The sequence below is a fragment of the Drosophila hydei genome, unplaced genomic scaffold (genome assembly GCF_003285905.1).
Source record: "Drosophila hydei strain 15085-1641.00,03,60 unplaced genomic scaffold, DhydRS2 tig00008119-arrow-pilon, whole genome shotgun sequence".
Lineage (NCBI taxonomy): Eukaryota > Metazoa > Arthropoda > Insecta > Diptera > Drosophilidae > Drosophila > Drosophila hydei.
In genome coordinates, this window is record NW_022045830.1 from 5,220,430 (window position 1) to 5,246,511 (window position 26,082).

General features: G+C 38.8%; 1 protein-coding gene across 5 annotated transcripts; it reads right to left on the bottom strand.

Annotated features, from left to right (window-relative positions):
• Positions 1-267: 267 nt before the first annotated feature.
• On the bottom strand, positions 268-26,082 carry LOC111596150 (ABC transporter G family member 23). 5 transcript variants are annotated; one of them, XM_030224776.1, is made up of 11 exons: positions 15,030-15,500; positions 9,950-10,187; positions 6,012-6,218; positions 3,040-3,556; positions 2,833-2,981; positions 2,481-2,622; positions 2,136-2,417; positions 1,521-1,969; positions 1,388-1,448; positions 990-1,321; positions 268-919 (listed from the first exon to the last, which is right to left on the bottom strand). In XM_030224776.1, exons 2-11 carry the CDS (start codon positions 9,961-9,963, stop codon positions 745-747), a joined length of 2,328 nt encoding a protein of 775 aa, XP_030080636.1. In that variant the 5' UTR covers positions 9,964-10,187; positions 15,030-15,500; the 3' UTR covers positions 268-744. The 5 variants fall into 5 exon arrangements, with proteins under 5 accessions (XP_030080636.1, XP_030080638.1, XP_030080634.1 ...); XM_030224778.1 differs by having other exon boundaries at positions 2,481-2,586; positions 15,030-15,499; XM_030224774.1 differs by lacking the exons at positions 9,950-10,187; positions 15,030-15,500 and adding an exon at positions 25,406-26,082.

Here is a 26,082-nt window from a genome sequence, read left to right on the forward strand (position 1 = left end):
TTACGTTTTAACTTACAAAACTTAAACCCATACAAAAATGCTTTAAGCTACTTAATGTTACAAACAATCCCCACCAATATGTGTATTTTATTTATATTTTTTTCGTTTTTTTCTTTCTTTTTTGTTTGTTTTCTGTTTCTGTCTTTTCTTTGGGTTTGCACCCGACATGAATATGCGTGCAAATAATAAAACAAAAAAAAAAGTACAATCACAGTCCATTGAAAATATATAAAATTAATTGTTTTGTGTGCTTTTTGCCCGATTTTGTTTTTTTTTTGTGTTTTGTCTTTTTTTAATGTTGCTGAAAGGGGTTTGCGAAAAATATTCGACGCTCCATGGCGTCACTAGCTACGATGATTTGCCTTGTGATAGCGTTGCAAGCTTTAAATATTTACAACAATTTATTTATGTACCTCTAAACCTTACGAATTAAATTATGTAAAATGTGCACAACTTAAATTAAGGGAAGTTTGCAAAACAGAAGAAGAAAAGAAGAAGAAGAGTTGCATGTGTGCTTAAATAATTTATGACATTTAGGCAATTGAAAGAGTAATAGAGATAGTAAAGAGCAAACAGCTAAAGGCAAACTAGGTAGGACCTTAGGATTCCTAACAGCTACAGCTGTAACTTGGATTGGTAGAAGGTAATTGGGAGAGGGATGACTACTACAAGCGGCCTAGGCTAAACGCAAACTAAATCAGTTTGACATATTAAAAATTAGTTCTCTAAAACTTAAGCCCCACTCTAGTTGCGCTTGGAGCGCAGCACCAGTAGCGTCAGCACCAGGAATCCCAAAATCCAGGACAACGTGCTCAGATAGCCAACGTACACGTCCGCCTCGAATATCGCCCAACCGCGAGTCAAAATGGAGCGCAGCGAGGAAGTGGCCATCGTCAGCGGCAGGCATAGAGAGATGTATCTACGAGAGTTAGGAAAGCAGAGCAGAGTTAAAGGTTGATTGCAGATTGATTGTTGCAGATTTATCATACCTTAGCACCACAGGCATGCCCTCAATGGGCCAAATGACACCGGAAAGCAGCAGCGTGGGATAGAAGGAACCCAGCGCCAACTGTATGGCATTACGTTCCAGCTCACAGATGGAAGAGATGAGGAAACCAAAGCACATGCCGCACATGCCCTGCAACAGGGTAAGCACAATCACCCAGAACAGTTCACCATTGTTGGTCACGCCGAAGACGACCAGCATGAAGATGAGCACCAGAGCAGTCTGGCCGCACATGACAACAAACTGGGTAATCACATGCGAAAAGAGAATCTCGGCGGGTGAGACGCCGGCAACCCAAGAGCGATCCAACAGGCCCTAAGAAAAGGAATGGATTAGTAATGCAAATCAGGTTGGCATTTCGCTGTCGTTTGCTTAGCCCACCTCAGTGCGTTCGATGATCAGAGCTGATGACGTCAGAGCCACAGCCAAGAAGAAAACAATGCTATAAATATAATGGCATGGCATATAATTAATATCGGTAACTGATTAAGCGAGCATGCTAATTGGCACTCACGTCAATATGACGCCAGGTGCCACGAAGTCGGTAAAGGATGGATTCATTGTGCCATAGATGGGATCCCTGAACTGTATGGGCACATCGCCCAGCTTCGGATTGTTTCCGCACTGGCCGAGCAGGCCCATGGCAAAGTCACGATAAGCCAGCTGTATGTCGCGATTGAGCATGATGCCGATTTGCTGATTGGACATATCCAGCCACACCTTCACCTCGGACTGCTCTATGGTCTCGTCGTCTGAGTCGCGGCCCAATGCAGCGCGCGCTGTGAACGCATCCGTAAAGTTCTCAGTTATGTAGAGAGCACCCCAGGCGTCGCCGCGTCTCACCGCCGCCTTGGCGTCCTCTATGTCCGTATAATACGTTTTAACTACGCTCGTGTTCAGATGATTTAAGTAGCGACAGCCCAGATTAGCAAAGTGGCAGCCCTCCTCCCAGAAGCAGGTATCCTGCAAAGAGCATTAGAGAGACATTAAAGTGTGTCGAAGCATTACTTAGCATTATTTCATTCTGATTAATCAGCCTTTGTGACTAGAATGTTGACTAACTGATTAATTAAATAATTGAATAGTTGTTTGATAAACTGTCAGATTGACTTAGTGACTTAGCACCCACCGTGTTGTTCATTTCGCTGTTGACAATGGCCAAGTTAAGGCCCTGCGGATCACGTCCAATGGCCAGACAGAAGAGTATGACCTGCATTACGGGCAGAGCAAAGATGAACAGCATGACGCCCACATTGCGCCACATGCGAAGCATATTCTTGGTCAGCAGAGCGCGTATCTTGCCCTTGGAGGTAATTTTACAGAGATCTGCAAAGCAATCTTGGCAGCTCTCTTCGTCATTGGGGTTGTTCTGTCGCTTCGAAGGCGGTGGACTATAGGGTTCCTGGTTAAGCTGTTGTGGTTAAGATTCGTTAGAAGTTTCTTTTGAAAGCATTCATTAATGTCTAGAACAAACCGTATAAATGGAGCCATTGCTATCGTTAATGAGCACCTCCTTGCTCTGGTGGAAATTCAGGCCCACAACGCCGCCCTCTTGACTGGAGCTGGGCTTGTCCATTTTGCTGCCAAACGCCATGGCATGCAACGAGATGTTGTTACTGTCATCGATACCAACACAAACACACACACACACAGAGCGAGATAGTGACAGGAGAGAGAGACACACAGAGATGGGTACACAGATTGCAAGCATGCGAGTGTCGGGACGAATGGAAATTAAGAGAGACAACGATTAGATGAGTGACCATTAAGGGTATCAGTTACAGTTTGACTGCGTGCAGCATGCAGATGTCAGTATCAAGACTCACCTGAAGTTCACATGGCTAACATCACCCTTCTGACTCTGGATGCGAGACAGTTTCAGGAACACCTCCTCTAGGCTGATGCACTTGTACATGGTCAGCAGTACACTGGGCGATTCCTCAGCCAACAAGTGGCCAGATCTCATCAGACCAATCTAAAAATGGGAATCACATCAAACTCTATCTCGGACCAACTCTTCGAGCTCTTCTTACTGTATGCGCCTGTCGTGCCTCCTCGATATAATGTGTAGTTATGATCACCGTCTTTTGGCCCGCCTTCGTGATGTGCACCAAATGATTCCAGATGCTCTGGCGCAGCAGTGGATCGACACCCACCGTTGGTTCGTCCAGAATCAGCAGCTCTGGATCGTGCATGAGTGCCACAGCAAAGCTGACGCGTCGCTGTTGGCCACCACTCAGATTCTTCACCAGGCGCTTCTCCGAGGGCAGATCCAGAAAGTTGAGCAAAAACTGCAGGCGCTCCAATATTTCCTTGGTCTCCATGCCAAAGATCCAGCCGAAGTACATCATGGTCTCCTGTATGGAGAACTCGCCATAGAGTGCAATCTCTTGCGGCATATAGCCCACCCGCTTGCCGGGCACTCCAGAGCCGCGTGTGCCAGGCTTGCCGCCTAGCACAAAGATCTCGCCGGAGTCGATGCCGCGACGACCCACAATGCAGGAGAGCAGAGTGGTCTTGCCACAGCCAGAGGCGCCCAACAGACCATAGCTGAGAGTGCAAAAAAGATATATATATTGAGAGTTGAGAAACTTGGTGTAGCGGATGTATTAGTAAAAGGGGTTTTTTTTGTCAGCGTATATATATATAACTGTAAATTAATGAGTCAGCCTTTGACGTGATGGCTTAAGTAGCACATATGAGTCATATGCGTATAAAAACTAGTATAAGTACAAAACTAATGGTCGAGGTATGACGCAAAGGAAAAATACACTTTAAAGATACTTTTTTTCAGATGTAATTATAACGTCTATAGCTTTTTCAAGACAGGTCATAATTCGATTGAAATTTGCAAGATCTACAGATATTGCAAGACATTAAAAATAATATAAAAATCAGGCTGCCACGCCCACTAACAGCGCTTTGAATCAACTTAACATAAGTACAAGTGCTTGCCTACAGAATTTACATATTTATTTTGTTTTTATTTCTGTTTCTGTTATTTTTTAGCAACTGACCAAGCTGCGCACGCTTTTTTAGCCGCTAGCAAAATGGGTTTTGTGCGCGTTCAGCGCAAAAATTAGATAAATCGAGAAATAAGTGCTGACGAGCACATTGCCATAGTAAAGCAACGTGTGTGTGTGATGCTATTCGTGCCGTGTCAACGGCGATGTCAATGTTAATTTCAGCAGTTCAAGTTGAATTATTTCGAAATGTTCACCTTGAAATCGGAGACATGTTTTTCGCAGTCGACTAACAAATGCCGCAACACGACTCCACCTTCTTTGCCAGACCCACAATCATCATGTAGCAGCAGCAACAACAATACAATTATTATTATTATTATTGTTATCGCTTCGTTATGGAGACCCCGGTCTCTGTTGTCTATCATCTGGTATTTGGTTTTGGGTCTTGCAGCTTTCGGCCTTTGACAATATTTTGGAACACGTAGGTCGCACGTTTCGGTTTGTTATTGGATTTATTATTATGATTAACACGCTGCAGTATTTAACGAATCGGCCGTGTTTTTTTTATCCATTTCGTTCATGAAAATGTCGGCGTCGCAGCTATTAATTAACGCAGCGACTTTGACACGACCCAAAAACAAGAAAAGAAAAAAACTAAAATACATAAAGCTGACTTGAGCTCTGAGGTTCATTGACTGCCAGCCTGACCTAGGTCAAGCCGAACTTGATCAAGCTTAACGGTTGTTGGACCGCTCTACCTTATGTTAACATAAGAGATACATAACATTTGTCTGGCACTTGATTCTGGGTCAAGCACAGAATTAAACGTAGTTTGGAAACTTATTAATGAGTGTGTGCGTATGTGTGTTTGTTTATTTTTTTCTATTAATGTTCGACTTGCGCAATCAGTTACTGCTGCTCGTATAAGAATGTCTGCTTAACAGTCATGCCAATGCCAAAGCCGAATATCATAAAAATAATTCGCGATTTGATTTTATGGCCGCTAAAAAAACTCAAGCGACTGGCCAAAATCGCGAGCGAGTAATAAATATAGAAAAAGAGAGAGATAGCAACAAGTAGTTTGATTTATTTTGGCATATTTATAGTTTCGTTGCCAATTTCGTGCAGCCGCAAGTCTTGTTTTAGTTGAATTATTATTAGAATAATTAAGTTGTTGATATCTTTCAGGGCTACCAAGGAAACCCTAAGGCAAACCAAGTGCCAACAAATAACTGAATCACAACTAGAACTGCTCGACATTTGTATAAAACTGAAACTGCATTTTAAAGAAATATATTCAAGAAATATTATAAATTTATATGATAGGCCAATTTGAGCTTTCAGCCTCTAGACCATACTCAAGCAGTTAACTATTTAATTAGTACTGATTCTTGTCAATATTAACGTTTCTGAAGAGCTCTGGCAATCCTACGCCATAAAAAGCGTACGCTGTAAACACGTTTAGCTTGCCTCAGCATCACATTACAATGCAAAAATGTTGCTGCGATTGCAAGACGCTCGAAACTAGTTACGCTTGTATTCAGATCAAACTACGCGCACACACACACACATACACATTAGAAGCATAGTTAATGACGGCTATTAAAGTTGGCGAGCATTTAGTTGACCTTTGATTAGGCCACACGGAAAATGCGCGTTAATTGTGTAATCGTATAGCAGGCACAAGGAAATTTACATTCAAAGCCAACCTAACATTGAATGCAGTTCTATATACCTATATATAAACATATATATATATATATATACATATATATATATATATATATATATAGATATATACACACATATATATAGATATGTGTATACCATAAATAGTAAGTATCACAGCGTGATGTTGATGCCACAAATTTGATGTCGCGTTAAGTGATATGTGTGAATTACTTTCGCCGTTTCTAATTCGTATGGCCTGCTAATGGAAGCTGTCAACATTTCACTTTTATTGTCAATCTCAAAGATTCGTTTGTCAATATATGTATACATATTCATTTTGCATATAGCGTGTAGGTGTATGTACTTACATTGTGCCCTTGGGCACCGTCATATTCAAATTGTTCAACACTTGATTAGCATTCTTCTTCTTGCCGTAGGCCTTAAAGGCGTGTCGCACTGACACCGCCGCCTGTGTACTCCTTGGCCCCGTCGCGGGCGCACCCCAAACGGTCACCGGATTCGGTTGTGTGCCGCCATCATTGTTTGTGGCCGTCATCACGGAGTCTGTGGAGACGCTATAAATAAAATAGAAAGACAAAACAAGTATGTTAATAGTGGAGACTGTGACATTGCTTATAAACTAAGTAACTAAATCTCAGATACGTCATAAAAAAAGAAAATAAAAGTGGCATCAAGTTTGTTGCCTAAGTCATTCGTTTTAGAATCGTGCACAACGTTCACCATTTCCTGTTGACCCACTCCCCAATGCAGCCAGCTGGCAGTCATTAATACACATAACCAGTAAGTATGCTACAATCAGTTGAGAAATGATAGACCAATCGATACCCTGTATTGCTGCAACTATAGATTGCATTTAAATTATGGCTTATATATTAAATACATATAAGCAAATCACCTCTAAGTGGACCATGCATAGACTTTTGACAGATCGTTGGTTTACAGGGTACAATAACTATGTCAGCATCGAATTGCAAAAAAAAACATAACGCAAACGACTTATGTGAGCAACAACAAAGCTGCTTGGCAACACTTTTCTTTTCAATACATAAATTGACCAAGCCATTTGGTAGTCACACACACACATATACAGATACACATAAACACATGCACACATACACTAGACTATGCAGAGAAGCGTCTTACTCAACTTTTGTTGTTTTTTTCTGTATTTTTTTTGCCAACACAGTTTGGTGTGCAAGTGAATGCCTCCGAGTGGCCAGAGCTGGCCTGTTTGGGTCTGGCTATGTCTGCTTGATTGCCCAACGGCAGCGGCAACAGTTGGTCAGCCGTTAAGCAAATGCCTGTATCTATACTTATGCAAAATGCATTCGAATTTGTTGCTGTTGTTGCCGTTTGTATTTGCATTTTCATTTGACGCGTTTATTGTGCAATTGCAATGCAAATACGCCACCGACTGCCTAATTGAGTTAGCCGGCGCATGCCTTAAACTGCACTCAGACTATTTATTAGTGGCAGAGAGTGCTTCATTTGGGTCAAGGTTAGCTGCACCGTGGGCCATAATGATTTTCTTTGGCAAAGAGAGCGACTAATTGGCTGGCAAACACTTTCGAGCAAACACATACTAACGTGCTCTTCATATAATTTACACCTTTTTAACCTTTTCAGACTGCTTTCGGGCATTTTGAAGTCATTTATAAAACGCAAGTCATAGTGAGAGAAAAATGAAGCCAACATTAATAATAATAAATGTATTTAAAGCAAACAAATTTCGATCGGAAATTAGTTCAAGGTCATTGATTGAACGCCGCCAGCTCGATAAAAGATTGTTGCTGGCGTTTTGCTAATCGATTGCGCTGTTTATAAATATTTATAAGCAGCCAATCAGCACGCTAATGTTAGCATTTTGTTTAAGCTGCCATCTCCGCTCGAGACTAAGTGGGCCTGAGAATTGCCCAACGTTTTGAGGTGAGTGCCAAACAAACATCCTCAAACGCCTAGCTCAGCGATAAAAAATATTTGCATACTGCGACTGGCCGGGCAACACCTTAGGCTTTAGCCAAATTAATTCTGTAAATGAAACGCATTTCAGAAATGTCATGCTGCAACAACAGCAACAACGAAGACTAACGAGCAAGTCCAAATGCTGACGAAATGTATTTCAAGTTCGTTGCTTGAGTCTTTCGATTTGCGTATTGTGTGTTGTCTATTATATTGAGTTAGTCAGAGCCAACAACATTTGTGTGTGCGTAAATTGCGTAAATTTCTGTGTGACTTCGTACGTGTGGTATGTGCATGTGTGCAAGTGTGTGTGTGCGTGCGTGTACAGTCAACAATGGGCAAGGTCAGGCCAAGTAGTTTTTTATAATAACAACAGGCCAACGTCTTAAGTTTTTTTATTTTTGGGTGCGCTTGACATTTATGGCTGGAAATTTGAGCGCTTTGTTTGTTTGTTGTTGGTATTTGTGCATGCTTATTGATAATTTAATTAGCTATTAGAGCGCCATTTAGGTTCACACACACACACACGCAGGCACACACATATATATATATATAAGCTATATGCATTTGTTTAACTCTATTTAAGGTGACAAAATGAAATTTCAAAATCCACCGTGAGAAATGTCACAAGCTTAGGTAATCAGCTAAATATTTGTTCAACTGGTAATGTGGCTATCTATTTCCTGTAATACCCAAAAATAACAAATTTTAATTAACTGGGCAAAGTCTAGAGCTGTTATTTTAAAAAAAGCTTATAGCCAACTAAAAAGTACAAAACCCTCATAAAATCTTTGTGTTAGCTGTCTCAGATAAATACTGTAAACACCGTGGCAAATGCAGTGTAAGCAGTTGAGAAACACTCGAATTGACAGTTCGTAATTATAATGTGGTCAAAAGGTCCAAACACCTACTCCATCTATGAGCTCATCTGCTAGACCATTTGCCTGTGTCATCTGCTGGTCAAGTTAGCTTTTTTCTCTCTGTAAGTTCCAGGGAGTCAGAGCGCTAAGTCAGCAGCCAGGAAATGTTTTGTGGCAGGCGAGTTAATTATTTTGTTTTGTTTATTTTGACAATCAGCCATAATGCACTTACATAAGCTGAGCTGGGCAACGGCAGCTCCTATGCAATGACAAACAGCAGCCGCTTGAGAATGATTGGTGATTGAGCTATCTAATCATATGCAATCAAGTTAATGCTAAGCACGCAATGTAAACAAGTCCAGACGCACTTAAGATGCCGCTATCTCTCTCTCTCTCTCTCTCTCTCTGCCTGTCTCGCTCTCTCAGCGCTGGGCGTTCGTCACGGTTGAATGTGCGACATGATGGGAATATGAATTGATATACTCAATCCTCAAGGAATGTATGTATAGAGTGTATATATATTCTTAGCCTGCGCACGTCTCGCAAATTCCATGATAACAAGAAGATAATTCTGGTATTCCCATTCAAATATGCAAATTTAAAGACAAATAATAAAAGCAGGAACCGCAAGAAGAAACTTGAAATAAATTCCAAGATATTCCAATGCCAGATAAATCACTCGCTGGCAGATTATCTGCAATCCCCATATTCGTTTAACGATTTGTAATTCATTTTTTTAGCGTGTGGTATATAAATTATCGAGTTCTACTCATAATTATTCATATTTCAACGGAAATCGGTCCCATGAACAATCGTACAATATATGAATACTTGTAGAGATCATGTGAAATCGTCTGAAGATGCTGACAAATGGGCCATTGATATGGCAGCATTATGCAATGTACCATCGAGTATGAGTATTTGACACAATTACAAACTTGTTCGCCCTGCGTAAAAATGCGGTCGGACTTTTCGCTTGACGCAGCTCGCAAATATGCAAAAGAGAGAAACAAGCACACACACTTATATATATATTTATATATATACATGCGCAAAATGTGACTGCGCGAAGGGCGAAGCGTAGGAAAAGTCAAATCTCAAGCTATAGGTGAGAGAGATCTTACAGATCTCACCAAAGCTGCACAGATTATGCAATATTTATGGGGCGACAAAGTGCAAAAGCAACAGCAGGAAGACTAGCTGACTGAATGACTGGCTGACTGGCTGACCGGCTGAGTGAATGACTGACTGATTGACTTGACGCAAAGGAAGCCCACAATCGGGTTTTTGTATCAAAAACAAAAAATAAAGAAAAAAAAGCTCGACTTCAACTGGGTCAACATCAGTGGGTCAAAAATTCAATTTTGTTGCTTTTGTTTTATTTTGTGGACTTCACATTTTGATTGCAATTAACAATTGTTGTTGTTTCTTGTTGTTGTAGTTGTTTATTTAACACTTTTACTTACGTTGATATCAGCATTTTGTTGTGCTTTGTTGTTGGGCCGCCTTTGGTGGGTGTTTGTTTGCTTTGAATATCTTTAGCTTTTATTTGGCTTTATTTTGTTTAGCTATTTAAATGCTAGTTACACTGCCTTTTACCCACAAAAATATTTCAAACAATTTTGAAAACGTAATTCGTAACTGTGCGTTGCGCCGAACCTTTTGCAATGTTCAAGTGGAGTTTAGCGTTTTATGCCCACATTGCTGAAATGTACATAAATAATTTTATATATATAGAGAGAGACAAACATAAATTGTTGCTGCATCTGAAGATTGACGAGCTTTCATGGCATAGTTTGTTGCTTTACATCACATCAACACCAACTGAAGACTAAGGGACTCTGACTGCTTGCTACCGATAATGCATAGACCCTCGCTAAATATACAGTAAGTGCAACCGGTTTAGGCACTCAACTGTAAATGTTAATTGCTAATGAATCACAGTCTTAACTAAATTGGAAGAAAATGAGAATATCTAGACAACCCATTAAAATGAGTTTAGATTACGGAGAAGCGTATATCAAGTTTGATCTCTTCTGCCATTCACAATTATTATACAAACAAAACAGCTCTGTGGTTGAGCTTCTGTTAACTTCTGGTCCCGTTAATGCAAGTCATGCTACAGAATTGAAACATGACTATAACACCGAAGTTCATTTGCAGTGTGATAGCTTAGTATATAGAAGCAATCAATTGAAATGTATATCAAGCCGAAGTCCAAAAGGCGACAGTATCGCCTTTTTGGGGACATGGCTTAATGATGATTGCAACTGTGATTTACTTTACACAGTTGTCACTCAACACAGTCACACTAACTGTTTCTTAGATACGACTTTGTCTCAAGAGCTTCTGTTGCTGTTGTTGCTAAACAAAGTGCAAGTTGACATGCAAATGCAACGGAAATTTTTTGATATGCATCACCAAATTCTAAAATAATATTTAATAACGAACTACAGAATTTCAACAGCGTCTGCTGCACTTTGGCGCATGACGCATGTCGCATTTATCTAAGTAGCCAACAACAACAGCATCGAGTGCTTCCAATGGGGTTCAATGAATCTGCGGCACAAATAAACAAACCACAACAATGAGCATTTTGGTCATATCAACTGGTCACACACACACAGTTAGGCATAACTGGTTGTAACTAAAGAAATACTTTTAAGCGAGTAAGAAACAAAAACCAAAAGTTTATGTTCAATTTGCCGAAGAATGAATACACTTCAAAGCACTAAATTTGTTTGAGTTTTGGTTATATTTTTTTTTATTATTTTCAGTTTCTTATTATATTTATTTCAAGTTGAGATTCAGCATTTTTTTCTTACTATGTCTTGAAAAATGGAATATTTAAAAAATGTCCAAAGTAAGTAAAACCCATAAAGTGCCAATTATTATTATTAGGGTATATAAATGTGCTTGCCAAATATTGAGAAATATGCATCAGGCGGGAGCAGTTGTCTGTGTTTAAATGGCCAATAAAGACAATTATATATGTCTCTATATAATTTGCATAGTTTTCATTTTTCAATTCACATTTTAGATTTCAATGAGGCAATTGCGAAACTGCGAACGATCTGAGTGCGTACCGGAAAATCCTAAATGGATGTTTATGAATTCGTTTGCTGCCCAAATAATTCGAATGGACGAACGGTTTTATAATTTAAGTGCCGTATCTTGGCGTGCGTGACATTAAAAATGAAAAAAAAAAAAAATAAATAAATAAAATGTAAATTAACGCGGCATGTGACAGCCATTAAGTAGCCTTTAGGGCTGGGCAACGCGTTGCCTATGGATATGGGCTTAGAACTGCTGTGGCCAAAAGCAACTGAACAGCTGAACAGTTGGCAAGACTTTCGCTCTCTGTTGGACTCGTATGTGTTTTCCCATGGCGTTTTCATTTTCCACTTTGCTTGTTTTTCCGATGACATAATTTCAGCCACGTATTGAGCTGTTTATGTGTGTGTGTGCGTCAGTGTGTGTGCAGCTGTGTGCGACACAGTTTTGTGTCTGCAACGGCTGCAACTTCTTCGGCAACGGCAACAACTTGTTGCTGCAACTAGCAAACCAGTTAAGCTTAATTTACTCGTGGCTAACTTTAGTTTTAGTTGTCATTATTGTTGTTGTGGCAACTGGTGGTGCGGCCAGCCTATATGATATGTTTATAGCACACCCGCAACAACTAGCGCTTATTGCCATCCATAGCTAATCTTTCGGCCAATAATTTGGCAATCTAACCACCTACATTAACTAAAAACTATACTTCAGGCGACTTCAAGTCAGGCCGAAAGCAGTTCTCTGGCAAGCGTCAAGCCAGCCACAATAGTTGGTACATTGCAAGAGAATGTATAATTGCCACCATTAATAAATAATTTACTTAATAATAAAAGACAATAATTTGCTGTTACATAAACATTGTAAGAAAGGAAAAGTTATTTGACAGAAAGTGCGCGAGAACTAAAGCAACTGTGCCACGTCGACTTTGATTTGTGCGCGAAGGTTACAATTAAATACTTTGTTAACTAAAAACTTTTCAACTCTTTGAAGCTTTTCGCATTATTGATTGATTTGTTAAGCCTAAAGTTCACAGTTCAGTAACATTTCGAATAATAATTATAAGGCAAACAATATTTTGTTAGCACAGCGCTGTCAGGGTGGCTGCCTCATTAGAGCCTTTCCATTATAGCCTTTCACATTATCTGCCTTAATGTCAGCGACAAAGTGTTTTTAATTGAGCCATTAGCGGCTGTAATTAAATGGCACAGATAGAATCTGGAATTCAGCTAAATTATGAAAGCCTCATTAGATATGCATTTTCTATCTTAGCAGATTTGTAATATGTCTCTAAATACAGCGGGTCGGCCGACTTAATTGGTTTAAATGCTTAATCGAACTAACTAGAACTATATGCTTTGCATAACACCTTTTTTTCATATAAGCACGGTAATTGCCTTGGTTTTAATAATAAGCTAAAAAATCTCATCTAGATTCAGATATAATATGCATTTTACTAGTTTTCTGAAGGCTCCTTGAACTCTGCCGCGCGTGATAAACACAGAGCAAAGCAGAGTAAAAGAAAAAGAAGTGAACAAAAGAAGAAGGCAACAAAGACAACCAAAGAGACGAAAAAAACCCAAAACTGAAAATACCAGTTCAAGTTTAAGCTTTTCAGCGCTGCACAGTTCGGAAATGCACAGAGCATCGAATGTGGCAAGAAGACCTTGACAACAAATTTTCAGGGCCTCCCTCGACGAAGGTCGTTGGGTGCATACAAAATGCGACAATGACTGCAGATAAATGTTTATTTCAAGAGGCAACATACAGTCAGATTAACGCGATTACTGTTGCCTACTTGCTTGATCTGGCTGCAACTATATATTTCACAAATAGTATATAACTATATGTATATATGTCATTTGCACTGAAACTGCGAAAAAGTCGTAACACCCATTTGCACTGAACTTTGCACGCGAAATTGTTAGCAACAACAGCAGAAATGCACGTCAACGAGACTTATAGACGGGCTTACGGAGCGTATCTTTAAGGCTGGCATTGCGGGCCTCCCCGTTCGCTCGCGCAAATTGCTGCTGACCTCTTGCCCAGTGCAGTCATCGTCGCCATAGTTGTTAATTATAGCCAATTAGAAACGACCTGGAAACGCGGCTCAGCACTGAGCCCGGCTTCTGATTCCCAGCCAGTGTTGGGCAATGCATTGATCGGTTGATAATGATTACATTTAATCACTATATCATTAGTCAAATAAACAACTATGTGCAATTAGAGTAACTAATATTACCCAAAGACATTTACATCTGACGGACTTAATCAGCAAAATGTCATCATTGAGCAAAATCAAACTTTGAACTTTCCTTACATGCTTTTAAATATCGGATTATATTACTTAATGATATGCCAGACTAATGACATGAATTCAATCTCAATAACAGCTCGCATACAGCTTTATGTAAAAATCTCTAGTTATGCAGCTTTACGGCAATTGTCTACAAATTGAGCTCAGCTAAAGCCTTAGTTATTTAAATATTTCTACCTTTTGATATCTAAAAATAAATAATCTCATAATATTGCTGCTTTCTATAAAAATAAACTTAAGTCTTACAAATATTAATATTTTTGTTGAAGGAAAATGGATTTTAAAAAATTATTTTAATCTGGAAGATCAGATAACAATTATTTATAATTCTATTACAGTAATAATACTCTATCAAAATCTTATGTTTTCAACTTTCATATCCAAGTTGTGATCCAAGTTGTGATCGCTCGATTTCTAATTAGAAAATATTCAAAATAAAATCTTTATTAATATTCTATAGAAATCATCAAAAAACTATTAGACTCCATATTTGTAATCTGAAATATTTATATCGCCCATCTTGGTTCAATTGAATAGATCGAGAGTCAAATAAAAGCACATATAAAGCTTTCAATTTATGAACACATTTCTCAAACGATAATCCATTAAAGATCCATATGTAGCAAATGTGAGTGCCGATCCTAAGCCGTGCCTCGTATTCGGATATGATTGCAAATATTCTAATGGCGTTTCGGGATTGGATACAAGGCGCAAAGCTGTCCATTTGTATGCGCAGCGCTTGGGGCTGACGAGCGTTTGCACATTTTAAGTAAACAGTAGCCGCAGCCATAGCCATAGCAAAAGCTTGAACAGGGGGCGTGGCGGGGCCTGTAGTCACGTTGCTGAGTCTCTGTTTTCTTGTTATTTGCTTTTTGTTTTCTGATGATGTGGACAATGATGGAGGGTCTGACAGAGCAGCACAAAGTAATTGTCGACTCGAAGAGACAACAAAGCGGCGGCCATTTGTATTACAAAGAATATTTATGGTATTATTAATATTCTTATTATTATTCTGATATTTGAAATATACTTTTTGTTGTTGCTGTTATGCCTGAGCTGAGCTGAACTAATGATGTTTGCGCAACGATTTCCTGCAACATGTAGCACTTGAGGTGCCAAACTCGTCAAACTCCAAATCGAAAAGCTCGCAATTGTTGATTTAGTAAATTCACACTTACAGCTCGCGTTCTTAAGACGTTTCCTGTCCGCTGCGATGTACGTGTACGTGTATATGTATGTGTGTAAGTGTGTATTTCTGTGTGACTGTGTAGGTGAGTCGATAAGTGTCGTCAATAGTGCAAATATGTTTGTACAAGCTGTTGCTAAGCGTGCGCGTGTTGATCTTCTCCTTTTGTTGTTGTAGTTTTAATTCACTAATTGGTTGATTGCTCTCGTGTAACAGAAGACTTAAGACACAAACTTCAGTAGCTAGCTGTACGCACAAATATATGTTGCTTCTGATATCAATAAAATTTCAGCACTTTATTATCGTTATCGCTCACTAGACTCGCGGCGTATGGCAGATCGGGAGCGAGTTCGCAGACGCGTGTGTTGCGGTTAAAGCTGCGACTAAGACTGACTTCAAGTCGTTACCCAAGCTGAGAGCTGAGCTACGCTGATGCTCTACGACTGCGACGCCGCTGCCAGCTTTGCACTTTACACTTTGTCTGTGAGACAGATAAGCGTGTATGTGTGTAAGAGAGAGAGAGAGAGAGAGCGCGCGAACGAACCAACTGAGCGTTTTGCAGAGGCTGCTGCACTTTTGCACGTGCGTGTGTGTTGCTGTCTCGCTGCTACTAGAAGCACAACTGAAAGCCAAAGCACCTGTGCGAGCAGCGCCGGCAAAAGCACTCAAAGAAATACTCAAACTCAGCTGTGCTTCGCCTCGCTTTGAGACTCGTGGAAAGAGCACGTTTCGTCTGGCGCTTTTTTGAGCGTCTTTCGGTGAGAGCTTACAAGTTTGTTGGCTTCGTTTGTTGCTTCTGTGCGCGGTAGCAACAACATCAGCTCGTTCACCTTCAAAGCATTCAGCATGCGTGCGGGCTTTAGTTGGTGCTGCTGCTGGTGCTGGTGCTGCATAGCACAAAAGGGCTTCTTGCTGCCACTGCAGTTGGGTTTTTCGACGTCGTTGTTGTGACGTTGACGTTGACGTCGCGCCATGCTTATGTAAGTGGGCGACCTTGAGGGCGACGCTTTACGCGCCGCGCATAAAACAATGCGCGGCTTCTTCTTCTTGTGAGTAACCAGAATTGCAACAGCCAAACCACTCACCATTCACTCGCTCGCCGCCAATTGCATCACTTGTTGAAATAATAACCAGGTTCTGCCTGTGCCTGGCCCAACATGAAGCCGGAAATACGCAAACAATAAAAAATTTTATAATATTTGAATTCATAGCTGATCCAGCCAGTAAAGCATTAAAAACAATTCCGAATCGCAATTATAAGTTATAATTTGTTGAAATTGCTCTTAATGCCAAATATGCGTGCGCATTAAGAAGTCACAGCCACAGTCAAAGACACGTCAATGAGTTTTGGCTTTTTGCGCGTGGTCAAGGCGAAACTTAATGCTTTAATTGTAATAATTAAAGCGGCACAGAATCGACTCGAGAATTGATGTGTGATGGACGGGCGTGTGCAGACGTCGCATCGATAAACCGCAAAAATCAATAACAAAACAACTAACAGCCACGGCAAAGCAACAACATCAATTGTATTGCACAATTTCAATGTCAGGCATATGTTAACAGTTTGAGGGCCTCAGTTAGGGCGTTCCAACTCGAAACCATGTTAAAGAGACACAGAAGAAGACGAATAACGAGAAAACGTAAATGGATAAAAACGAAGACTATATACTCTATTAAAGCTAATGGAATATATATACATATATTATGTTAAATATAGATATGAAGTAAATTAGTAAAATTATGACTTAAAAAATTGATATGTAAAAAGTTTCTGAAATTCACAAATAATTAAATTTCTATTATTTATTTCTATAATTTATTTCTATAATTTATTTCTATAATTTATTTTTATAATTTATTTATAAATATAGATATAAAGTAAAGTAGTAAAATGATAACTTAAAAAATTGATATGTAAAAAGTTTCTGAAATACACAAATAATTTTAAGAAGTTTACTTATAAATTAAATTTCTATAATTTATTTATTAACAGAAATGTTCAATAATTTTAAATAATATTATGATTACATATATAAATAGATATATGTATATATTATATTTTAGTATATATTTATTGTAATTTGTTATGTCATTTCAATTTAAATTCATTCATAACTTGAAATGAAGTCTCTATTTTAAGTGAAACACTTTACATTTACATATATTTCACGATATTTTGAATTGAGTATTTCATTCCATTTGGCGAGCAATAAAATTTCCATCAACTGCAGCCATCGCTTCAACCAGTTATGCGTTACATATCTAATGGCTACATCAACGGGCCCCACATCTGCATCATTCACACATACTATATAACGCAACGCTGACATTGAAAATGCCCAACTGCCCAGCGCTGTGGGTGTTTGTTGGTCAAATGTGCCATCAAAGTGAGTGTTGTAACAAATCGCGCATGAAATTGAAATTGATATTTTGTTGTTTTTGTTGTTGTCGCTGTTGTTGTTGTTAGTCATCCAAGAGCACATCGAATAGGCAACAGTGCAAAAATATTGGCTCTCATACAAAAACATGAGCATTTTTACAAATGGATTTCTTTTGAATCGGCAATTAAAAGGCAAGGTTTCACGTTAATATAAAATAAATACAGATTGCCTGATATGGAAAGTGCCTGTCATGCCTGGCAGGCTTTTTAGAGCCGACGCTTATCTAGCTGCTTACATCAATATTTAACCTGTTCAGCTTCCACTTGAACTTCCTGCACGCACACTCACACAAATGCGTTGCGCATACGCCGCGTGCAACGTCTGTTGTGATAGCGCATAAAACGATGTTATTTGCTGTAAACATCCTCGTTGCGCTGGCCCAGTAATTGCCGTCAAATAAATGTAATTCACAACAAAATATCCCCACACAATAAATAAACAAGCTGCGTAAGTCGTTGGCAACGCACTTGACATCGTTTTCTCAAACTGTCCGCGTGCTAATGAGCCCTGCAAATTGAGTTCCAGCTCTGCCCAGCCTACCTTGCCTCCCTGGCCCCAATTCCTCATCGCTCAAAAATTTTGAAATACGCAGCTGCATGAATCAGAGCGGCCTACTCCAATTTCCATAATCTAACTGAGCAATAACTTAGTCTACAACTAATTTGCATTGGGCCACAACTCAGATTGTTTCATTTTGTGCAGTTCCAGCTGCTCTCAAAGACCTTCAACAAGGCGGCATATAGTTGAACTGGGAACGTTGCTTTTGCCTTTTACATAAAGCGACTGTTGCAAGCTTTGCTTTATTTATTATATCAAACCGAAGCTCCCACATGGTAAGCCCGAAAATGCATATATTTTTTCCATAATGGCAATAATATACTCTTACTCTATTAGCCGAATTGCGTGGCTTGGAGTAGCACCTAATAACTATAAACCAATTTATATAAAACTCTCTTCAAGATATCCTCAATTACAGTTGTCATACAAAATAGTTTCCTTATGCGCATGTTTCCCAAAGGAAAACTGTCTTTACATTTCCAAATGTTCCGTGAACCGAACAAATAACACATAAGCAACATAATATATTTTTATATCAATTTTAATTTTGTCATAAAATATTTTTATATTTTTATTTTTTTTTTATTGCTTACAATAAGCCAAACGCATGTACGCTAACAAATATATCTAAAGCGAACTTTTGCGGAGAGTTTAAATAAAAGATACCCTATGCTGTAAACTACGCCTCTATTAGAAAATTAATTTCAAAAATTAAAATGTGGCATATGGCAAAATGGGATTTGTCCTAAAATCTTGAATCATTATAGTCAGACCAATGTCCAGATCGGCTCTGCACTCGCCAAAATACATACTACCCATTTAACTACCTGCAACAGCTACAGGGTATACACATAAGGAAACAAATATATTTGCAGTCAAATCTAGTCCACACTAAATTGGCTAAGAGCTGAGCTGCAGGTGAGCGTTATGCTGCCAACGCCAACAGCATGAAAATCTGAAAATGCTTTAACAAAAATAGGAAACCAACAAAATTTGTTGTTATTTTAGCAGCTCATTCGGCCAAGCGATTTCTAGCTAATCGAGCAACACGTAAAGCTTGCAATTTTCTAACTCTGTCTCAATTTCAGTTTCAGTTAGAGTTTTTCCATGTCTGTTTGTCTGCCTCTTGAGCTTTTCTGGCAAGTCATGCGGCGACGGCTGCGGCTGCGCCTTGAACAAGTTTGTTGACTTCGCTGCTGGACAGTGCAACAACTTACAGAAATGAAAAGAAAAAAAACCACAACAAGAAGAAACAACAAAAACAACAACAGCAACAGCAACAGCTACAACGAAGACAAATGGCAAGCAGTTTTAAAGAAATTGGTTGACAATATTTTGGTTTTTGCCCATGGCATCAATTTAACAACAACTTGACGCAGGCTTTGCCGCTTGCAACTGTTTCAGCATTTGGCTTTACGAGCACTTCAAATCTAAATTTTGTTTTATTTTGTTGTTTACTTCATCGCATTTATGGCCAGAGAGACGCGCTGGCCAAGACCATGCCCATTCATTCATGTAAACAATTTCATTTCAGTTTCATTTCGTTGCGAGTGCTGCTCATAAAACGAGCACAAGGTCGCAGAGAGAGAATTACGTCGAGGAAGACGGCTACCTGGAAGCAGCCTCAATCTCTCAATCTTGCAGCTGTGCAACTGCAACTGCGGCAACAGAGGCAGCAGCGGCAACAGCGGCAACAGCGGCAAATTAATTGTATTTAAGGCAGTAATTTCAATCTAAAGTCGGCTACATAAAGCGCTCAACGCAATTTCATTTGCCATAAGTTTTCCCTTTCGCTGTGAAACTCGTTTTCTCGCTGTGTCCTAATCACCTATTTCTTCTTTAATGCCTTTTGCGTTCGCATTTCATGTTTTTTATTGAATTTGCCACCAGTTGGCCGAAAAGCTTCAAGTAGACATAAAGCTTGCCATTGGCTGCGACGACACACGACATGATAGTTACAGCTTTGCATCATAACTGCCAGTTAAAGTTTACCAGGCACTTTATTAAATTGTCATCAACTCTGAAAACGCAAATTTAACTTGTTAACTAGTAGTTAAAACTAACCAGATAGTTTATCTAACTGACAATTTGGCAACGGCTAACATAAAGTTACAAATATGAAGCGTGGCTGCCAGCTAAAATTCACTAGATAACTTAAACAAATGTGAATCGAGGAATATATGATAAAATGATTATAAACAATATATTTGTTCTTTATATCAACCAAATATCATTATAAGTTAACATGAACTTATCAATTAATATAGTTTCACTACTGAAAACGTCTCATAGTCAAAGCTAAAGTATTTGACATAAACAATGCAAGAATTAAACATGAACTTTGCAAGGAACATAGTTGCAATGCATAAACAAAAGCTCAATCGCGACTTAACGCTCATCACTAAAAAAGTCTGGTCCGGTTGTGCTAGTTGCTGTTGTTGTTGCTGCTGTGATTTCTTGCCTGTTGTGGCAGCTGTTGCTGGTCGCCAAATATTATGCAATTCTTAAAGCTTGAAGCTTGAAGCTTGGGTTTGGCTGCTGCTGCAAATGCAAAGGAGCAGCAGACATTAGCGACAACAATTTATAGCAATTTCGCGTCTGTCGTATTAAAGCCACACGCGCACTAAGGAAATTGCAATAGTTTGTTCGCCTTTTGTGGCCAAATGTGTTGTTTTTATTTATTTATCTCTGGCTCGGTCCATTTGAAATCTGAATTTAAGTTGGCAAAACTTGCCAGAGACTGGGCCAAAGGTTCAAGCACACAGATACAGACAGACACACACACACACACCGACGCACACGCCCCAAATGTGTCAAGGTCTTTTGTAAAATTCGACTGGCAAATGAGCAAAAGATGCCGACAGCGAGAGAGACAAATGTGGAGCTAGTGGAGCGTAGTCACAATGCGCTCCGCATTTCGGGCATTGGCTTTTATAATTGGCCGAGGAAAAACTTTGGCGCACAATGCATGCCATTTGAATCCAAATTTTTGACATAGCTAAAAAAAAACTTAAGCTGATTGAGCGCCTTGTGCAAGCGTCTTCTTTTTTAAGCCAAAGACATTTAAGCCAATTAGCGTACCGACCAAAATGCCTCAAGTAAATAAACGCAAAAAGACGCCAAATTGTGGGGCAGGGTCTAAGACAATGCATGGGCTTCTTGCACTCGGTGAAAGTCCCTGAAAGTATTGGCAAAAATCGTCTATGAAGAGGAGAAAACGCAGAAGTGAGGCAATAGCTTTAGAAAATGAAATCAACGAATCAATAATGAAACAAATGGTCCCATTTTATAAAAAACGAAAGCTCTCAACGTTTTCATAGGTATAAACATAGAATATATACAGTTTAGGTTTGTTTTAAAGTGTCTTAAGCTAATATTATTGGAGTCTAATAGATTGGAGTCGTAAGAACAAGTGCATTTTTTTCTCTCTGCTCAAAGTGTTTCATCCTTTGCATACAACGAAAACGTGACAGCAAAGAATGTTGTAAGAAATTTGTTGAAATGCTACGTGAATGAGTTCATATATGTTAGTGTTGAAGATTATACGAGTACACAGACCAAAGCTTAGCCTCAATATGCACAAAGGTTGAACGAAAGCACAAAATAAATCTCATATTACGGGGAATTACGACAGCTGTGTGCTGGAGGGTTAGATACCCTGCTCCCTGGCCAATGGCCGTTGAGTTAAGTAACACCATTTCCTAGTCATTTCTATAGCCTTAAAAGGCAATAACGACCACATAATGACCCAAGGGTTTCATATTATTATTGGTCACTTTTAGTTTCCACAGAACCAGTAAAAAATGTTCTAAAATGTTTTGGTTGGAAAGGCGCAATGGCCGTTTTCAAAGCTGTTATTAATGTTATTTTGAGTTAGTTGTTGTCAGTAGATTAATGTAATTTGCTTTAATATCGCTTGTCGACGTGATCTTTGGAGCCCATTAGACCCGAGTGACGTTCACCCAAACACGCGCTTACACTCACACATGTTAACGATTGTATGAATATGTGTTAAATTAAAATCAAGCTTCAGTTTTACTAAGCTTAAAGCTTTGTCAAGCTTAAAACCGACTTAGGCGCCATCTGTTGTTTTGCGAGCGCAAACTACAGAAAAGCACTCGCTCTAAGGCTGACTGCTATGTGTTGCCACAAAGCTGATTGCTGATTGCGCGCCATATTTGAATTAATAAAAAATGTGAAATTGAACTATTGATGTGCCTGCATATAAAGTCTAATAATTATATAAATATATATGCAACTTGTGCAGTTAGCATTATCATTAACAACCAAATCTCATATTTCACGCCCAGTCATATAAAGTTATTGGCATTTTAATTGTCTGGCAATTAGAATTGACATTGAAGCGCTTGCAAAAAACTACAGTTTCAGCTGTGGGGGCGTGAACTGCAACTGAAAAATAACAACAAGCTAAAGTTGAATAAGTTCAATAATTAAGAGCACGCCATGTCTGTGGCTGTGTCTGTGGGACATGTTGACAGACGCACGATAGCCGAGCGCGACTTATCGGACAAGCCAAAATGATTTCCCAATGCAGCGGCCGACTCAACGGGTTTGTTGCGGAAATGACGTTGTGAATTGTTAACAATCATCTAATGAGTGCCGCCTAAAACTAAAACAAATAAAACCGTTAACAACGCAGCGAGCCGATAGCGATAAAGCGCTCATAAAAGTGTTGCAAGCCTGGCTCTAATTATTGCAGTTGTTTATCCTAAATATATCGAGATATTATGTCACAGGTAAACAGCAAAACTAACATAAATTAATGCGAAATTTGTTAGTGCCCCAATTTACATAGTTAATGCCCGGTTAGTAAAATAGGAGGAATCACATTAAAATCATGGTCAAGCGATTTTTCACACATTTTCGGTGGCTGCCGGATGCGGCGCACGGCTCACGCTAATAATAGTTGTTAACATTTGCTGTTATTTAGCTAGTGAAATTATTGAAATTTGCAATTACTTAGGTTCAGTCAGTGAAACCAAAAGTCGGCCCTGGGTTCTACTAAAGCTCAGCCCAGCTCGTGGCTCAAGTCGTGCGTTAAGACAGTCGCTTAAAGTGTTGCCAAATACCTGTAAACGCCTGTGTGTGTGTGTGTGTGTGTGTGGCTGTGTGTGTAAGCATACAAATGCTCGCACTTGTAACATGTATTTATATAATTGCAAATTTCACCGTCAGTTTTTGTTGCTTAGCCTAAGTGCAATTAAAACACGAAGCTTAAATACCATGACGTGTACAAATTTATATTTTATGATGTTTTTCATTTAAAGTGTTTTTTGTTTTCGCATTGCTATGCAGACGGCCCACTCGTGCTTAGTAAAAGAAACAAATTGCACAATGCACGAGGACATTGCCTCAGCGCCGCAGTAGCCGCTTTCAATTAGAACTAAAAGCTGCAAATAAATATAATTAAGGTGTTAATTTGCAAAATAGCTGCAAGCCTTATGCCTTAATGCCTTATTGACTCTGTCGACTCTGTCAGCGTTGCCCATCAGTATCTATTATCGGCTTTCGAAGCTGTGCGCGAAACAGCTCTGATGTCATCCGAAAGCCTCAAATACATCTAAATGTTTTTTTTTTCATTTACGCTGCATTTCAATCGAGCTCGGAGTCGGTCTCTTGAGCTCTGTTAATCTGACTTCAAGCTGAAGTGATGTTGGAATACTGATTTCGATTGAATAATTACAATCTGCTGCCAAAATATAAATAGCTTCATCTTTTTTTCTGCAATTTAATGTTTTGTTCCATAAAAATTTATTTGTTTTTTTTTTTTATTGTTCCAGCAAAAGTGTAGAAGCTTCATTTAAGCGTAAAACTTAACAAATTGAAGTTAAAATATTTGTTTTTTATTTATTTGTTTATTTTTTAGTTTATTATAAGCTTGCAAGGTCGCTTAAGTTTAAATGCCACAAAAATATATATAGTCATAATTAAGTTCTTTTCCTCAATTTTAAGCATTTCACTAATTGCCATAATAAATACAAATTAATCCAAAATTAGTCGAAGTTTCTTCTAATTAAAATAATACAACAAAAACAGTAAAGACGAAAATGTGGAATAAACAAGATATAAGTAAGATTCGACAAGTCATCATGCAGCCAGAAGAATCTTTTAGAATTTTATTCTTAAAAAATTACACTGGAAACTTAAGCAATTCTAGATGTGAGTCGTATTGCTGATTTATACTTAATTTCGCTCTAAATGTATCTAATATGCTTCATAAAACAACAAAAAGCATATAATATATTTTTGCACTTTATTTAATATTTAAAATAATTATTTAATTTGTTAAAAAAAAAACAATATATTTTAAATTTGTTTAAATATTTCTAATAATTTTTTTAATTTTTTAACATAATGAATAATCTAAAATAGTTAAAAAAATTGTTTGATATATTTTTAACATTTTTTAAATATATTTAATTTATATGTATTTCTTAACTTTTTACTAGCTCCATTAAAATATTAAATATATTATTTATAATTTATTAAATTGATTTACGCAAATTATAAAAAGAATATTTAGCCAGTTTGTTGACAGCGCCATACTTATAAAAGATAATCATCTTTTAATGCGTTGTTAAAAATCAGTTAAGATCTAATGTTGGGTCGTAGAGTAAATTGCAATCTTTAATACATCCAAAAAGCCGCCTTTGTGGCAGCAGAATGATTTACTGCTCCACTTGCTATAACGAGCTTTCTTTTATGACACTAAGAGCTTAAGGTTAAGTAATCTGAAGTGAGCCAGAGTCCACATACTCAATATATTATCTGCCCAATATAATAATATCATATAATTAACAAGTGAATCTTATGTTAGCTTGAAAGCTTTCACTCGCTTTAAAGTTAATTGAATTACATTTTATTTAAGTAATTCTCCTTTTTGTGTCACTCAAGTCGCATTCTGTTTACTTTAAGGCAATTAACATCGCCGCAATTGATTAAAGCGGAAACATTTTGGAAATCAACAAGGCAAGAAATTGACATAAGATTCTCGAATCTCGATTCTCTATTCAAGCACGTGCTCAAAGTCAACCGCTTTTTGTGTAGCTCTGCGCTATGTGTGTCTCTTGCCTGTTGCCCGTGAGATAAACAAAAGACTGGGCCAAGACAACAACAACAACAACAACAACAACAACAATGGGAAGTAAGAGACGAGCGTTGATTCCATCTGCTTGTCGTTCGCTTTATGCTGCTCTTTATATTTGTTTCGGTGTGCTTTGCTGTTGCTTCGCGCACGGCAATTAAATTGGTTTTGCATTGAGTTCCGTTTTGTGGCTTTTGCTTGTAACTTGTGGACCATTAAGTTGGCACTCGAGATAAAATAAACTATTAACAAAATGTGACTCACATGGCACTCGGATCCGACCAGCTGAAATGGCGTTTTATCCTTTCGAAGTCTATAGCTGGCAGCTGCTGTTGCTGTTGATGTTGCTGCTGCTGCTGTTGGCTCAAGGTTGCCTCTTTCTTGGGCGCCATTATGGATGCTACGCTGGCTCTCTGACGCTACGTTATGTTCGAAGGAGCCGGCTCTTTGTCTTTGCTGCTAGAAATAGTTGCACAACGGGTTTTTTGGACTCTGCTTTGCTCGTGTTTACTTCAGTCCATACACAGTCACACAGACGCACACACACACACACTGCCGTTTCGCTTTAATGATGAGATTCGCGCGCGTTTGCACTGTGCAGATAGAAACAAAAGACTTAGGCAACGAACTTCATGTTCGAAACGAATTTGTAACTTGAAAAAGGCGTTGCGCTCTTGTCGTTGTTGTTGTTGTTGTTGTTGCTGCTGTTGCTTAGCTACTTCTGACAGCTTTAACAGCTGTCTTTGGCACGCGGCGCTGACGACAAGGTGTACGCAGACGATTACGACGCTGCTCAACAGCGTGAAGGCAACGACAGCTCAACGGCGACAGGCAAATCACGTAATTGAGTCTATAACTTCACGCACATACTACCCAAGTGCTTGCTATTAATATTTCTACTTGTTTTCACGCTGTTTAGTTACTAAGTGATTTGCTGGCGC